At 45.9% G+C, this 17,979-nt stretch overlaps 1 protein-coding gene across 1 annotated transcript in view; it reads right to left on the bottom strand.

Annotated features, from left to right (window-relative positions):
* Positions 1 to 17,979, bottom strand: part of LOC100497829 (coiled-coil domain-containing protein 77-like) — a 44,819-nt gene that overhangs the window by 523 nt on the left and 26,317 nt on the right. Inside the window, 9 exon segments of the mRNA XM_031894403.1 lie at positions 1,299 to 1,451; positions 2,716 to 2,841; positions 2,921 to 3,104; positions 3,106 to 3,162; positions 3,279 to 3,421; positions 8,349 to 8,437; positions 8,766 to 8,838; positions 10,439 to 10,535; positions 11,692 to 11,834. Coding sequence (XP_031750263.1) covers positions 1,299 to 1,451; positions 2,716 to 2,841; positions 2,921 to 3,104; positions 3,106 to 3,162; positions 3,279 to 3,421; positions 8,349 to 8,437; positions 8,766 to 8,838; positions 10,439 to 10,535; positions 11,692 to 11,834 — 1,065 coding nt within the window.

Raw genomic sequence — 17,979 nt, forward strand, 5'->3', positions numbered from 1 at the left:
GCCCGTCTCCCATAGACTCCATTTTAATCAAATAATTCAGAATTTTAAAACTGATTTCCCTTTTCTCTGCAGTAATAAAACAGAAACTTTGTAATTGATCCCAACTAAGATATAATTACCCCTTATTGGGGCAGAACAGCCCTATTGGGTTTATTTAATGGTTAAATGATTCCCTTTTCTCTGTAATAATAAAACAGTACCTTGTACTTGATCCCAACTAAGATATAATTACCCCTTATTGGGGGCAGAACAGCCCTATTGGGTTTATTTAATGGTTAAATGATTCCCTTTTCTCTGTAATAATAAAACAGTACCTGTACTTGATTCCAACTAAGATATAATTACCCCTTATTGGGGCAGAACAGCCCTATTGGGTTTATTTCATGGTTAAATGATTCCCTTTTCTCTGTAATAATAAAACAGTACCTGTACTTGATCCCAACTAAGATATAATTACCCCTTATTGGGGCAGAACAGCCCTATTGGGTTTATTTCATGGTTAAATGATTCCCTTTTCTCTGCAATAATAAAACAGTACCTGTACTTGATCCCAACTAAGATGTAATTAATCCTTATTGGATGCAAAACAATCCTATTTGGTTTAATAAATGTTTTATTGATTTTTAGATTTTTTTAAGGTATGGAGATCCAAATTACGGAAAGACCCCTTATCCAGAATACGCTTGGTCCCGAGCATTCTGAATAACGGGTCCTATACCTGTAGCTTCTTTTTCATAAAGGGGTGGTTTACCTTCAAGTTTTAGTATGTTATAGAATGGCCAATTTTTAATTAGTCTTAATTTTTTATTGTTTATAGTTTGTTTGTTTTTTTAATCATTTGCATTCTTTGTCTGGCTCTAAATGTGACCCTGGCAGCCCATAAACTACTGCTCTGTGAGGCTACAGTTTTATTGTCCTTTTTTATTACTTTTCGCTCTATTCAGGTGCTCTCCTACTCATGTTCAAGTCTCTTATTCAAAGCGCTGACTGGTTGCTAGACTAATTTGAACCCAAGCAACCAGATAGCTGCTGAAATTTCGAACTGGAAAGCTACTGAACTAAAGCTAAGTAATTTAAAATCCACAAATAAAAAAAAAAGACCAATTGCCAATTGTCTCAGAATAGCACTCTCTTCTACTAGATCGTACTAGAAAATACCAGCCTGTGTGTTTTCCCGTTTGGTTAATGTGACACTTTTTATTCTCTGCCATCTTGTTTCTGTATATAGATATGCTTTCATATAAGGCAATGGGACGCATGCAACAGAAAATCTTGCCGTCGGTCTATCCCAGACTCACCTTGAATAGTTGCTTCTCTACATCCTTTAACCGCTGTCTCAGCAGCTTGATGTCAGTCTTATAGCCCTCTACCTCCATGTTGCGCCTTTTCTCCAGAGCCTCGTATCTCTGCGTCATCAATTGCAGCCGCTTGGCCACCTTATCTGAATGTTCCTGGTTTAAGAATAACATTGGATATTAATCTCACAGATGTTGGGTAACTGTAACACTACAGGAGGACTAGGGGAGATAACCAGTCACATTTTTATAAAACGAACAAAGCGGTTTTTAATTATTTGCTTTCTTCTTCTGACTGACTTTCTAACCTTCAAATGGGGGTCACTGACCCCGGCAGCCAAGAAACTATTGCTCTGTGAGGCTACTTTTTATTGTTATTGTTACTTTTCATTGGTTATTTCTCTATTTAGGCCCTCTCCTATTCATATACCAGTCTCTCACTCAAACCACTCCCTGGTTGCTAATTGGGTAATGTAAACCCTAGCAACCAGATAACTCAGGAGTGGCTGAACAAAAATGTAAAAAAAATAAAGACCAATTGCAAATTGTATTAGAATATTACTTTCTATATCATACTAAATAAGGGATCCTCAAACTATGGCCCGCGGGCCGGATACGGCTCCCCAAGGTAATAAACCTGGCCCCGGCTGCATTCTCACCCCTGGCTACTACCTATAGACCTGCAAACACAGCAGGGAATGTGAGAGCAGGGAGCCAGAAGGCGCCGTGGGGTAGCAGGGAGTTGGAGGACAGAGCGGAGGAGCAGGGAGTTGGAGGACAGAGCGGGGGAGCAGGGAGTTGGAGGACAGAGCCGTGGAGCAGGGAGTTGGATGACGGAGCCGGGGAGCAGGGAGTTGGAGGACAGAGCCGTGGAGCAGGAGGACAGAGCGGGGGAGCAGGGAGTTGGAGGACAGAGCCGTGGAGCAGGAGGACAGAGCGGGGGAGCAGGGAGTTGGAGGAAAGAGCCGGGGAGCAGGGAGTTGGAGGACAGAGCGGGGGAGCAGGGAGTTGGAGGACAGAGCCGTGGAGCAGGAGGACAGAGCGGGGGAGCAGGGAGTTGGAGGAAAGAGCCGGGGAGCAGGGAGTTGGAGGACAGAGCGGGGGAGCAGGGAGTTGGAGGACAGAGCAGGGGAGAAGGGAGTTGGAGGACAGAGCGGGGGAGCAGGGAGTTGGAGGACAGAGCGGGGGAGCAGGGAGTTGGAGGACGGAGCGGGGGAGCAGGGAGTTGGAGGACAGAGAGGGGGAGCAGGGAGTTGGAGGACAGAGCTTGAGGATGCGGGGGCCTAGTTTGAGGACTACAGTCCGGCCCCCAACAGTCTGAGGTACCATGAACTGGCCCCATGTTTAAAAAGTTTGAGGACCCCTGTACTAAATGGTAACTCAAATGTGAACACCCCGTTAAAAGATATTAAGTACTCACCTTGAAGATTTCCCTACCCACGTCTCCCTCCTCACGTATCTTTCCCAGCTCATCCTCCAAAGTCACACACTGCTCCCGGTACATTTCAGCAAGGCGATGTGCTTGTGCCAGCTGCTCTGTAAGAGACTGTATAAGAAGAGGCATAAGAACCAGCAAGCAGCCCTAATACCATAATATCCTTTATTCACACATACATGGGAATTACCTTCACTTCCTCACTGTGAGAGTGCCGACTTGCTTTCTCGGCCAATGACAAACGCAGGATCTCTCGCTCGTTTTCCCGCTCTTGCTCTGGGTCAGTACTAAAAGCCAACTGCTCTCGGCACCGGTCTAGCTCTCGGAGCAGCCGATCTTTCTCGGCCATCCAAGATTTCTCATTGGCTCTGCAATTTCAGTTGCAGAAAATCCCTGGTGCTCTCGTACAGCAATTTCTGGGTCTTATTCAGCCTGGGAAAGATTGACAGTGATGGTTCCAGAAGCCAGTGATGTACAACAGGGGGCTGATTTCCCCAACCCTAGGTGTAGGAGGCCTATGGATTTCTCTACTTTTCTAACACACTCACTTATCTGTCATAGATTTCATTTTGTCCTGGTGGTGCTGCACCTGGGTTTCTTCCACGCGGACCTTCCTGTCCTCTAACAGAGTCTCTATCTGCTCTTTGGATAGTCATGTCTGCCCTTCCAGCTGGGCCTGCAGCGCCTCCAGCTTTAAAGAAGGAAGTCTTGTAATCAAACAGCAGGAACCCCAATCAGGGTTGGAACTATGGGAAGGCAGAAGAGGCAGCTGCCTAGGGCGCAACAATGGCGGGGTGCAAGGCAAGAGCCTTTCCTGCCCACCCCCAGTCCGTGATCCTTTGTCATTGCCCCCGGGGGCAATGACCCATTGCAAGTGGCCGACCGGGTTGCCTAGGGCTTCGCCTGACCCCAATATCTGTTTCACACATTACATGAATAGAATGACCCAAGGAATAATTAAATATTCAAACGCAGCTTCACCTGAAGCAAAAGAATCTGGGGATCTTCTTTCTTGCCCTCTTTGCTTCTGTCTTGCTTACCCAGTGCTTTCAGGGGTGCTTGTTTGGTACCTGTAAGTGGAAAGCAGCGGGTCACCTACTGACATATATGAGTCATACTTTGTAGATTGTAAGCTCTTTTGGGCAGGGCCCTCTTAACCTCTTGTATCGGTTATTGATTGCTTTATATGTTACTCTGTATGTCCAATGTATGGAACCCACTTATTGTACAGCGCTGCGGGATATGTTGGCGCTTTATAAATAAATGTTAGTAATAATAATACTACTTATAGAAACTTACAGCCATGGCTTCTTTATATAAAAGAAAAAAACATTGAAACAAAGGCCATGTTTAAACACATTTGAAAGCACACAAGTCACTAACCTGCCTGGCCTGAACGTTGCAGTTTCCGGGCGTAAGGATCCCCAGACTTAACAGCACGTTGGGGAATGGTGACCTGCAATCACAGATTAATTAAAGGGAAAGTTAATTTAAGATAAAACCTGGGCTGACTTTTTATTTTTATTAGCAACCTCCCCTGGAATTTGGAAACCCATCAGTGCCCACCCAATACTTATGTCGTTAGGAAGCTCAGATTCTCCCTATTGCTTGTTACATGGCCAGGCAGATCTAGGAGAAAACCGAGAAGCTCACATGGATATTCAAAAATTGTGCAAATCAGTGAAACAACAAAATAAGTCACATGACAGTGTAATTAGTGGTCAGATTATCTGATCCAATAGTCACGCTGTCAAAATAAACAGTTTTTAGGTAAAAGAAACTAAAAACAAAGTGGCAAAATTAAAAAAACAAAACAAAACAAACAAAAAAAAAACCCCAAAGTGTTTGTGTATACATGTGTGTACATGTGTAAAAGTTGTGTTATAGTGTGTAAGTGTGTATATGAGTGCAAATAAGTGTATAAAAGTGTGAAAAATTAAAAAAAAAAACCCCAAAAAAACTGCTAAAATGTGTGCTGTAAGTGTGTGTAAATGTATGTAAGTGTGTATAAATGTATGTAAGTGTGTGTGTAAGTGTGTAAATACAAAAAAAAAAAAAAAAAGTCCTTACCTGTCCTGAAGACCCGATCGCCTCCTCTTCAGTTGGGCCGGCGCTGAGGGGGAAGCAGGAAGCAGCAGATGCGATGCGATCGCGTCTGCTGCTTGCTGCTTCCTGGAGGGTCCTGCAACACGATCGATCGCAGGACCCTCATGACAGCCCCCCTGGCACATTGCCCAGGGGGGCTGTCATCGTTAGAAGCTCTCTGCAGCGGCGGCACGTATGGGACACGTCCTTGGCATTTAAGCCCTTTAACTGCCACAATGTATCCCATACGTCGTTGGCAGTAAAAGAGTTAATGCCTCCCTGGCATTCCCAGTACCCAGAGGAACAAACAGCCCCCCCAGCCCAATAAATAGTGACTGTCTGTGGCACCTTACAGCACCCCTGGCATTCCCAGTACCCAGAGGCACAAACAGCCCCCCCAGCCCAATAAATAGTGACTGTCTGTGGCACCTTACAGCCCCCCTGGCATTCCCAGTACCCAGAGGCACAAACAGCCCCCCCAGCCCAATAAATAGTGACTGTCTGTGGCACCTTACAGCCCCCCTGGCATTCCCAGTACCCAGAGGCACAAACAGCCCCCCAAGCCCAATAAATAGTGACTGTCTGTGGCACCTTACAGCCCCCCTGGCATTCCCAGTACCCAGAGGCACAAAAAGCCCCCCCCAGCCCAATAAATAGTGACTGTCTGTGGCACCTTACAGCACCCCTGGCATTCCCAGTACCCAGAGGCACAAACAGCCCCCCAGCCCAATAAATAGTGACTGTCTGTGGCACCTTAAAGCCCCCCTGGCATTCCCAGTACCCAGAGGCACAAACAGCCCCCCAAGCCCAATAAATAGTGACTGTCTGTGGCACCTTACAGCCCCCCCCTGGCATTCCCAGTACCCAGAGGCACAAAAAGCCCCCCTCAGCCCAATAAATAGTGACTGTCTGTGGCACCTTACAGCACCCCCGTCATTCCCAGTACCCAGAGGCACAAACAGCCCCCCCAGTCCAATAAATAGTGACTGTCCGTGGCACCTTACAGCGCCCCTGGCATTCCCAGTACCCAGAGGCACAAACAGCGCCCCCAGCCCAATAAATAGTGACTGTCTGTGGCACCTTACAGCCCCCCTGGCATTCCCAGTACCCAGAGGCACAAACAGCGCCCCCAGTCCAATAAATAGTGACTGTCCGTGGCACCTTACAGCCCCCCTGGCATTCCCAGAACCCAGAGGCACAAACAGAACCCCCCCAGCCCAATAAATAGTGACTGTCTGTGGCACCTTACAGCCCCCCTGGCATTCCCAGTACCCAGAGGCACAAACAGAACCCTCCCAGCTCAATAAATAGTGAGTGTCTGTGGCATCTTACAGCCCCCTGGCATTCCCAGTACCCAGAGGCACAAACAGCCCCCCCAGTCCAATAAATAGTGACTGTCTGTGGCACCTTACAGCCCCCTGGCATTCCCAGTACCCAGAGGCACAAACAGACCCCCCAGCCCAATAAAGAGTGACTCTCTGTGGCACCTTACAGCCCCCCTGGCATTCCCAGTACCCAGAGGCACAAACAGACCCCCCAGCCCAATAAAGAGTGACTATCTGTGGCACCTTACAGCCCCCCTGGCATTCCCAGTACCCAGAGGCACAAACAGCCCCCCCAGCCCAATAAATAGTGACTGTCTGTGGCACCTTACAGCCCCCTGGCATTCCCAGTACCCAGAGGCACAAACAGACCCCCCAGCCCAATAAAGAGTGACTCTCTGTGGCACCTTACAGCCCCCCTGGCATTCCCAGTACCCAGAGGCACAAACAGCCCCCCCAGCCCAATAAATAGTGACTGTCTGTGGCACCTTACAGCCCCCCTGGCATTCCCAGTACCCATTCTCACTGGGTTTATAGTTATATGTAACTCTCACTGTGTCTGTCTGTCCCTTTCCCTTCCCTGCAGTGCTGGTTCTGACTCCTGATACAACTCCCCAATACCCATTCATTACTCATTCTCACTGGGTTTATAGTTATGTTTAACTGTCACTGTGTCTGTCCCTTTCCTTTCTCTGCACTGCTGGTTCTGACTGCTGATGCAACTTCCCAATACCCACTAATTACTTATTCTCACTGGGTTTATAGTTATGTGTAACTGTCACTGTGTCTGTCTGTCCCTTTCCCATCTCTGCACTGCTGGTTCTGACTCCTGATACAACTTTCCAATATCCATTTATTCCTCATTCTCACTGGGTTTATAGTTATGTGTAACGGTCACTGTGTCTGTCCCTTTCCCATCTCTGCACTGCTGGTTCTGACTCCTGATACAACTCCCCAATATCCATTCATTCCTCATTCTAACTGGTTGTATAGCTATGTGTAACTGTCATTGGGTCTGTCTGTATATTTCCGGAACTGCTGCTTCTGACTCCTGATACAACTCCCCAATACCCATTCATTCCTCATTCTCACTGGGTTTATAGTTATGTGTAACTCTCACTGTGTCTGTCCCTTTCACATCTCTGCACTGCTGGTTCTGACTCCTGATACAACTTCCCAATATCCATTCATTCCTCATTCTCATTGGGTTTATAGTTATGTGTAACTCTTACTGTGTGTTTCCCTTTCACTTCTCTACACTGCTGGTTCTGACTCCTGATACAACTTCCCAATATTCATTCATTCCTCATTCTCACTGGGTTTATAGTTATGTGTAACTGTCACTGTGTGTTTCTGTCCCTTTCCCTTCTCTGCACTGCTGGTTCTGACTCCTGATACAACTTCCCAATATCCATTCATTCCTCATTCTCATTGGGTTTATAGTTATGTGTAACTGTCACTGTGTCTGGCCGTCCCTTTCCTATCTCTGCACTGCTGGTTCTGACTCCTGATACAACTTCCCAAAATGTATTAATTCTTCTTTCTCACTGGGTTTATAGTTATGTGTAACTGTCACTGTGTCTGTCCCTTTCCCTTCTCTGCACTGCAGGTTCTGACTCCTGATACAACTCCTGAATATCCATTCATTCCTCATTCTCACTGGGTTTATAGTTATGTGTAACTGTCACTGTGTCTCTCTGTCCCTTTCCCATCTCTGCACTGCTGGTTCTGACTCCTGATACAACTTCCCAATATCCCCATATATAGATTTCATTTTGTCCTGGTCTCTTTGGTGCTGCACCTGGGTTTCTTCCTGTCCTCTAACAGAGTCTCTATCTGCTGTTTGGATAGACGTGTCTGCTCTTCCAGCTGGGCCTGCAGTGCATCCACCTGGTAAGAGGAAAAGGTAACTTGAATTCAGTTGACTTTCAAGAAGGAATTTTTGTAATCAAACAGCAGGAACCCCAATTAGGGTTGGAACTATGGGTAGGCAGAAGAGGCAGCTGCCTAGGGCGCAATGATTGGGGGGCGCCAGGCGCCTTTCCTGCCTACCCCTAGCCCACGCTCCTTTGTCATTGCCCCCGGGTGCAATGACCCATTGCAAGTGGCCGACCGGGTTGCCAAGGGCTTCGCCTGACCCCAATATCTGTTTCACACATTACATGAACAGAATGACCCAAGGAATAATTAAATATTCAAACGCAGCTTCACCTGAAGCAAAAGAATCTGGGGATCTTCTTTCTTGCCCTCTTTGCTTCTGTCTTGCTTCCCCGGTGCTTTCAGGGGTGCTTGTTTGGTACCTGTAAGTGGAAAGCAGCGGGTCACCTACTGACATATATGAAAGAGTCATACTTTGTAGATTGTAAGCTCTTTTGGGCAGGGCCCTCTTAACCTCCTGAATCTGTTATTGGTTGCTTTATATGTTACTCTGTATGTCCAATGTATGAAACCCACTTATTGTACAGCGCTGCGGGATATGTTGGCGCTTTATAAAAAAATGTTAATAATAATAATACTTATGGAAACTTACAGCCATGGCTTCTTTATATAAAAGAAAAAACATTGAAACAAAAGCCAAGTTTAAACACATTTTAGGAAATAAGATTTTAAAGCACACAAGTCACTAACCTGCCTGGCCTGAACGTTGCAGTTTCCGGGCGTATGGATCCCCAGACTGAACAGCACGTTGGGGAATGGTGACCTGCAATCACAGATTAATTAAAGGGAAAGTTAATTTAAGATAAAACCTGGGCTGATTTTTTTTTTTTTATTAGCAACCTCCCCTGGAATTTGGAAACCCATCAGTGCCCACCCAATACTTATGCTGTTAGGAAGCTCAGATTCTCCCTATTGCTTGTTACATGGTCAGGCAGATGTAGGACAAAACTGAGAAGCTCACTTGGATATTCTCATTTACTGTTATGGGTTACTGCCCAGAGGCAAATCAGCCCAGTGTTGTTAATTAAGCACCAATGGGTTCCTAAACAAAGAGGACATCAGGAGACAGGACACTGATGACAGTTGACGACCCTCCTCCTCCTCCCTTTATCCCATCATTCCGGAAGGGAGCCAGCTTGTAATAAAGAGAAATTAGCTCTAGAACATAACCTAGTAACAACTCTCAACAAGACTAAGGGCAATTTTGAACAAGAGTTGGGGGAGGGAAGCCCTGTGTCCCCCTTACGATTGGAGAGAAAGGATTAAACAGTAATGCATAAATCTCCTTTTCTCCCATGTCTAGGGGGACACAGGGACCATGGGGACGTGGGGAATTTTTTGTCTGCCATTTCTTTATCAATGTCTGCATTTGATCATGAATCTGTAGACTGCTCCAATTACGCTGTCTGTGTTGGAAGCTGTACTGGCAGTGATGTCCTCCTCATTGATATTGGAGGTTGAGGAAAAGGAGAGTATTTCTCCTTCGCTATTTTCCTCGTCAGACGAGGGGGAGCCCTTAGTGGGCAGCTCTGGAGGAACGTCTGTTTGCGTTTTGGGCCGGTAGTAGGTGAAGTTGCCAACTAATTGTGGCATGTATTGCAAACTGGATAGGGATTGCGACAGCATGGCCGCCCATCCTGGGGCATCAGAAGGGCCCTATGGATCACTAACGCCTTTGGGAGAAGGCGCCGTTGGAACCCCGTCTGAAGCTGCCACTGCGTAAGGTGCTGTGGTGTCAGATGTGTCTGTCTGAGCAGGGCTGCAAGATGAGCAAAACCATTTAGCTTGGCCCAATCGGGATTTGGTGAGGCATATAGAGCAGGCAAAGGTAGTAACCGCATGGTTAGTGTGTCGGCCCCATCTGAAGAACAGATCCCCCTTGCCGTCAGCCATGATGTGAGACTGCCTAAGAAAATTATATCCGCAATTGCTAGAGTGCTAATGAGTGATAGGAGGGAGCGGCAAGTACTTTTACTTCTCTTAGAAATGGGACATTATTCCCACAGAGGGGAACAGTCTGTGGAATCCCAGGTGGGGGGCTACTGGAGAACAGACAGAGTCTGACCCGGCCTCACCCCGGGTGATTTCTTTAGATGGGTCTGCCTAGAGGCTGCTCCTGACCTCCATGGAAAAAAGAAACTTAAAAAAACTGTCTCCCTTCTGGGGTGACAGGGAGAGGGAGTGGAGGAGGGTCCTTAACTCTGATGTCATCAGTGCCCTGCCTCCTGATGAGAGAGGCCCTTTACCCCACGGTACCTGTGCCCCCCTAGGAGTGGGAGAAAGACACAGAGAAACACATATTTTTGCAGGGGTACATATCAGAGCTGCATTTATGGCAAAACGTCTTGCACAGGTGCACTAACCTTGTTTGGGGGCTCCTTGTGGAAGTAAGTAACGTCCCCCTCACTGGTCCCAACCAATGCCAAGAGCTTCTGGATCTTCTTCTTATCCTCCTACTCTCTACAATGAGCAAAAAGAAATATGCACTCATGTTCCTGTCTTTGAATGAAGGTTATAAGTGCTTGGGAACAACCCATTGCTTATTGCAGGCATCCTCAAACTATGGCCCCCAAGGTAATTTACCCGGCCCCCACTATGATCTGAAGCGAGGACGCATGGGGGGGAGCCGGAGCAAGCAGGGGAGAGCCTGATGGAGCAGGGGGAGCCGGAGGAAGCGGGAAGACGCAGCGGGGAGCAGGTCATAGTATCAGGACATGGGGGGAGGACTTTAGTTCAGCCCCCCAACAGTCTGAGGGACCAGGAATTGGCCCCCTGCTAAAAAAGTTTGAGGACCCCTGGTTTATTGCATCAATGTGATTGTCTCAGTCTTCCAAGTGATGCGCCATCCACACACCAACATCTGCTGTGCCATGTTCATAGGGATCATCCCAAGCACAAGAATATCCATTGGTCATTTAAGAAAGTTGCTTCAGGAGCATCATAATTTGTTGCAGGGCCAGGGTCAAAACAGACTTAATGAGATAACTCTGCAGACTCCCAGCACCCAGTGCAATCTTTGAGCAAAAGGTGCCCCAGAAGTGAAGGCTGGTTTGAGAATGATTGGCACATACCCAACTGTAACTTGATGATAATAAGGGGGAGAAGCCATTCCACTGACATCACAGAACGGAAAGGGGGCCGAAGATGTAGAAAGAGGGGAAGGAACGGGGGCCAAGGCTGCAGGTCCTCCTTTTGTCAGCTGCCTGACCCATGGGTTTTGGGCACATACAAACATCACTAGTCCCCCAGGCAGTGCTTCATATTTTTGATCACGTAAAGCAGGGGTGGCCAAACATTTTACGGTCGCGACCGACCGATGACTGGGGAATGCGTAAGTGCGGGGTGAATGTGTACGTATGCATTCACACAGCACTTACGCATCCCTGGCTTCATTGCGGTCCACCAGATATCAAAGGGGGATCGACTGGTGGACCGCGATCGACGTATTGGCAACCCCTGACTTAAAGACAGTACTGAGCAGCCCAGTTAAATATTATAATACATAATGAAAGTACATAAGTACTACATTAACAAATATATATATTATTAAAATAGAGCAAATGATGTGCTCTCATTTGTCAGTGCCTTTTTATTTTTACATGAGGAGTCCTCTTACCTGATTTTCAGCCTATCATTCTCCGAGTATAGGCGCAGCACGTGCTCTCGTTCCTGGAACAGATAAACCTGCATGTCACTTAGCGCCTTCTGCAGCTCCGAGATCTCTTCCTCGCGCTGACGCATCTCCCACTGCAGCTTGTGCTATTAGGGAAAAAGAGGGGCAAAAGATTACTGCACATATACTCCCACTGGGTTGCTATAGCTGCCCCGCACCTAGGTTGCCATGTCCCGTGCCGCACAAGAAAGCAAGGCCAAGCCATAACCCCTAAGGTGATGCAGAACAGTATGGATTTGCCTTTTAAGCTGTCTGACCTAATGCAATTTGACCATTCATGTGTATGGCCCCTGAGAAAGATAGTACGCTGGCTTATCGAGCTAACAGCTTTATTTTTCATTAAAAATAACAGCATTCTACCCAACCTCATCTTCAGTGCAAAAGGAAAAGCAACTGTATGTTGGTGCAGGGTGAGCGCAGTACTTGTGCCAGGGAGTGGTAAAACCACCTATTCAGCTAGAGTTCTGTTTGAGATGTTGTGAAAGCCAGTATGGTAGCCCCCAAACATATCAGGGAATGGCCAAGAAGGCAAAGGGGACTATGAACCAGGCTAGGGTAGCTCTCTCTCTCTCTCTCTCTCTCAGCGCTCCTGCACTGTGCCCTGCTCTGAGAGTGACCTTCAATTAGACCAGGCTCAACCTCCAAGTCTCTCAGAAAACTGACCCCTTGCTGCACACCCAGGCTCACCTTAAATGCTTCAGCTGTTGCCTAATTGGCTCCAGCATTCCCTAATTGGCTCCAGCATTCTCTAACCATACTGCAGGGCACTAGCCTCTCCTGCCCTGGAGATTTAAAGGAGCCAGTACCTCAGCCTGTGTGCTATATACCTGCCATCCAACAGACAAGTCTCACTGAGACAAGCCTTTTTGTCACATACCTCCCCCTCTGTTCGAGCCCGTGGGTTCGGACACTGATTCCCTGGTGGAAACACACCAAATAATATTTTCCATTGCCTCTCTCACAATATATATATATATTATATATATATTAGAATATGCATTATCAATAGAAGATTCGGGATTCGGGTGAATGTAAAAACAAAAGGGCATTCCTATTTATTTATGCATTGAGCAACTGGAATAGGCTCTGCTAGAGTTCTGCCTGGTCAGGTACCACGGAATACCCCAAAAGTGGTTCGGATTGGTCTTCTAACCAAGTACTGATGTCACTGCAGTTCACAGGGTCTATCCTGCCCCCAACTGACGTTACAGTTTTTAGAGACGTTCAGAGGGAGGCGAATTGCCTATAGGAAACCTGATAGTTGGGTACAGGTAGGCAGGCACTTGAGGGAAACTGAGGATACCAAGGTCCAGGTCTATTATAACAGACCCATGTAACATGCATATCCATGATGGAACACATAAGAGCCACTGACCCGGAACTCAAGACTAAACCCAAGTTAAGAGACATTAAAGAGCGAATTACTCTCAATAAAGCATGATCAGAGACCTGAAACTGTGCAAATTAAAGGTAAAGTATCCCTTCACAAACATATGTCATTAAATTTTTGTTCAGCAATGACTTAATTAGGTAGACGCCTTTGAGACACCTGGGGTGTGCAAATGGGAATGAGTAGGCGAGTGTGTGTGGGCGGTGTGTGCATTTACATGAAAAAATTAGACTTGGTTTGAACTGGAATCTACTTGCTTTAAATCCAACATTAATACAAACTGGCACACAGAGTGCGTTTGGGTTGTTTTGTTGCCTGAGTGATTAAGGGTGAAGACACACGGAGCTACTAGTAGCAGCTACTTGTCGTGGCTACTAAAATAGACAATGCTGATCATTTACTGATAATTGTCTCTACGTGTGTTTTAGCAGAGGCAATTCTCAGTATTTTCTATGGCAGGGTATTTTTTGGCGATAAGTAGCAATGACAAGTAGCTGCTACTAAGTAGCTCTATGTGTCTTCACCCTTACTACTGGTCAATCCAGTGGACTAATACTCTGTATACTACATATACATACATAATATTTATATATACTGTATATATTTATATATATATATATATTTTTTTTTTTTATATATACTGTATATATATATATATATATAGAAGCACACCATACACCTGTTCAAATGCCCTAAGTGCAGGTTAAATGTAAAAATGTATAGAAGGAGTATCACACACACAGGGGCTTAATGCAAAAAGTGTTTATTGAAAAAAGTCATGTATGTGTGTGTGCATATATATTATACATATATAATATATATATATATATATATATATATATATATATATATATATATACACAGGACTTATGCAGAAAAGATTGTTTATTATTGCCAAGGAAGTGAACTTCCTTGGCAATAAGTAAGTTCACTTCCTTGGCAATAATAAACAATTTTTTCTGCATAAGTCCTGTGTGTGCGGCTTCCGAATTTTCGCCTGCATATTTTTGAACACTGCACCCAGGCAACCTGATATCTCTTTTTCGAGAGTGCCGGCATTTTTGGTTTTTATATATATATATATATATATACATACACTAAGGGGTATATTTACCATGCTGTGTAAAAAGCAGTGTACAGCTTTACCAGTGATGTTGCCCAGGGAAACCAATCAGCAACTAGACTTCAACAGTTAGAAAACCAAAGCAAAGCATCTGATTGGCTGCTATGAGCAACATCACCAGTAATGTTTTACTCCAATTTTTACACAGCATGATAGATATACCCCTTATATCTTTATGTCTATCAAGGGGATTCAGGAAGAGTACCGTATATACTCGAGTATAAGCCGAGTTTTTCAGCCCCCAAAATGTGCTCAAAAAGTAACCCTCGGCTTATACTCGAGTATAACTGTGTCCTAAAATAGTGCCCCCTACATGTGCAAGTGGTGACGCCACCAAGTTGCTGCCACAGGATCCTGCACCTCAGCTTGGCGTGTGCTTCATCTGGGAGTTCGTTGTGCAAATAAACATGAAGTCAAGGGGGTTCCCTGTGCCTAAGGTGGGTTTGTGCAGTCCTGTGGCAGCAACGGCTTCCCTCCAGCGTGCAGTCCTATAGCAGCCACCTGCACAGTATCTATTCCCAGCGGTTCCTTGCCTGCTCTTTCCTTTCCCTACCTGGTTCCCCTTCGTGATCAGCAACCGCTGAGTCCCACCCGGAACGCTCTTTATTCTTCTGGCCTCAGCAGGCTTCCGTACCTGATAGAGCGCCAGTGGGAGGAGTTACCGCTAGTTCTATACTGACACGCTTGCGTTGCCCGAAGCGATTTGTTTTGGAATGAGAACCCGAGTGACTAGTGATAGAAACATTTCCCACAGTGTGAGTTCAGATACACATTCATGCGAATGCGAATGTTTATTATTTTAATAGGATCTTTGGCTCAGGGAAAAGAGATAACACTGATCAAATATTATAGTCAGTAAATGCACCTCCCCACTTTCCTCAGTGATTAAAAGTTCTCAATACTGTTGTTGTTCCAAGAGGCAGTGATTAGATGAAACCGCATTAGGAGGTGCCATTGGTAATTGAATTTGAGTCAATTCTGTACTGTCAGCTGGAGGGGTGGGATTAGTAGTTGATAATTAATAGTACCAATGGCAAAACCAATACCTCCTCTCACCTTCCCCATCTTGCTTCGTTAAGACCTGAGCTTGTTAGCTCGGCCCCAAATGTTACGTCCAAATTGTGCCCTAGGGGCAATTGTGGCATTGTGATGGCAGCCTTGAAGACTAGATATAAACCTGCATTTGACAAACATAGTAATTATGATTTTGTTCTGTCCTTTTGTTGTGATGTGTTATTTACAAAAATTAAATTTGTATTAAGTCCAGCATCAAGAATTATTTTGCCCTTGTAACTACTATTGTAGTACTGTGGTGGGACTTGTACACTGGGGTCCAAGTACTTGATAATTAGTATGGCAGCTTCCTTAGCATTCCCAAACTTGCTTTTGTCTGCTGCTGTAGCATTTTTCTTTCCCTAAAGTTTTCTATTTATTTATCTGTTATTTATTTGATTATTGAAACTTAGCAGTAGCGCTTGCATGTCCCACCCTAGGCTTATACTCGAGTCAATACGTTTTTCCAGTTTTCTTAGGTAAAATTAGGTACCTCGGCTTATATTCGGATCGGCTTATACTCGAGTATATAAGGTAGTTAGCAGAGCTAGGGCGATGCGTGGCATATGGCTTAGAGAAACTGGAGAATGACACAAACCATTTGCAGGAAAACATACAATGCTGCCTTGCAGAACTGAGCTCCTAGGTTCAATTCCAGCCAGGGCACTATCTGCTTGCGTGGGTATCCTCTAGGAACCCCAGGTTCCTCCCACACTGCAAAAACATACAGGGTTTTCTAAACTCCTGGTAAAAGTGACCACAGTGAGTGTGAATTGTAAGCTCCACCGGGACTGATGAGAACAATGTACTAAGTGATCTCTGTACAGTGTAGTCTAATACACCAGCGCTATAGGGAGATTTTCTTACCCGAAAAATCCTTTTCTCGTAGGCCCGTACTGTCAGTGCAGGACGACTGGGTTAAGTTGATCCTCTCTGGAGGCAGGACAAACTGAAAGAAACTTTTCCCATCTCTCTCCACTGTGGCTCCGCCTCTTCCTCCAGTTTTGTACCAGAGCCTGCCGGTGGAGATAGAACCTAACTACCTACTACTACTATCCACTACTATCACAGTGACGAGCAGCAAAAAACCGGCACCCCAACTGGGTGGGATGCTGCACTGACAGTACGGGCCTACGAGAAAAGGATTTTTCGGGTAAGAAAATCTCCCTTTCTCGGTTGGCCCTACCTGACAGTGCAGGATGACTGGGGATGTCCCAAAGCCGTCCAAAACAAGGGGGGGTAGTGAACGTTAACAGATTGGAGAAAAAGAACTTGTTATGAACTGAATGCAGGAGCTAGCTATTTGCTACTGCTGCTTGTAGCACCTTCCTGCCAAAGACCGCCTTTGAGGAGGCCATAACATCTAGACTATAGAATTTTGAAAAAGTGTGTAAGGAGCTCCAAGTAGCCGCCTTGCATATGGCTTCTGCGGATGCAAAATTGTGGAGCGCCCAGGAAGCACTAATTTTTCTAGTAGAGTGTGCTTTCACGGAAAAGGGGGCCTCTCTTTCCATAGCCCTATAGGCTTCAAGTATAGCTTCGAATACCCATCTTGCTATGGAGCGTTTTGAGGCCTGTAGACCTTTTTTGTTGTTTCCGAACAGTACAAACAGGGTGTCAGACGTCTGAAATCAACTGTTCTGTGTAGATAAAACTTAAGCGCCCTTACAGCATCCAGTGAATGAAGCTGTTTTTCTCAATTATTGGTCGGTTTAGGGCAGAATGATGGTAGAATGATCTCCTCATTGATATGAAACTTTGACGTAACTTTGGGAAGGTGAGATGGAATAGTGCGGAGCACCACCTTATCCTGATGAAATATGGTCCAGGGTTTTAAATGCGACAAGGCTGCCAAGTCTGAGACTCTCCTAGCTGAACATATTGCGAGAAGGAAGGCTACTTTCCAGGTAAGGAATTTCAGATCTAACGAACCCATGGGTTCAAATGGGGCTCTTTGGAGAGCCCGAAGTACTAAATTGAGGTCCCAGGGAGGAATTGGATCTCTCACTGGGGGACGGATCTTTTGAAGTGCCTGGAAGAATAATTTAACTTCTGGAAGACTGGCCCACTGTTTATGGAATAGAGCTGAAAGGGCCGAAGTCTGAACCTTAAGTGCTGAAGTACTTAAGCTTTTGTCTACTCCTTCTTGTAGGAAGTCTAAGATATGGGTGGATACGCAGGATTGCCACGGTATATTGCGGGTTTGGCTCCAATTGAGAAATCGTTTCCACACTTTGTGATATACTGAATATGTGGATTGTTTTCTCGCCGCCATCAATGTATTGATTACTTGGTTTGAGAATCCTTCTTCTTCCCATATTTTGGATTCAACATCCAAGCCATTAAACTCAGCTTGTGCACATTCTCCACTTTGGCTGGACCTTGTGACAGAAGATCGGTAGATAAGGGGAGGGTCCATGGTTGTTCCGCTGACATCTGAACTAGTTCCGCAAACCAAGCTCTGCGTGGCCACCATGGGGCGATGAGGATGGTGGGAATTTTTTCTCTCCTGATCTTGTGTAGTAGGCGAGGTATGAGTGGTATAGGAGGAAACGCATAAGCTAGCTGACAGTCCCAAGGGCTGGTGAGCGAGTCTACCCCTTCTGCCATAGGGTCATGGACTTTTGACAGAAATCTTGGGGTTTGTGAGTTGAACCGGGAAGCC

This window comes from Xenopus tropicalis, chromosome 10 (genome assembly GCF_000004195.4).
Source record: "Xenopus tropicalis strain Nigerian chromosome 10, UCB_Xtro_10.0, whole genome shotgun sequence".
NCBI lineage: Eukaryota > Metazoa > Chordata > Amphibia > Anura > Pipidae > Xenopus > Xenopus tropicalis.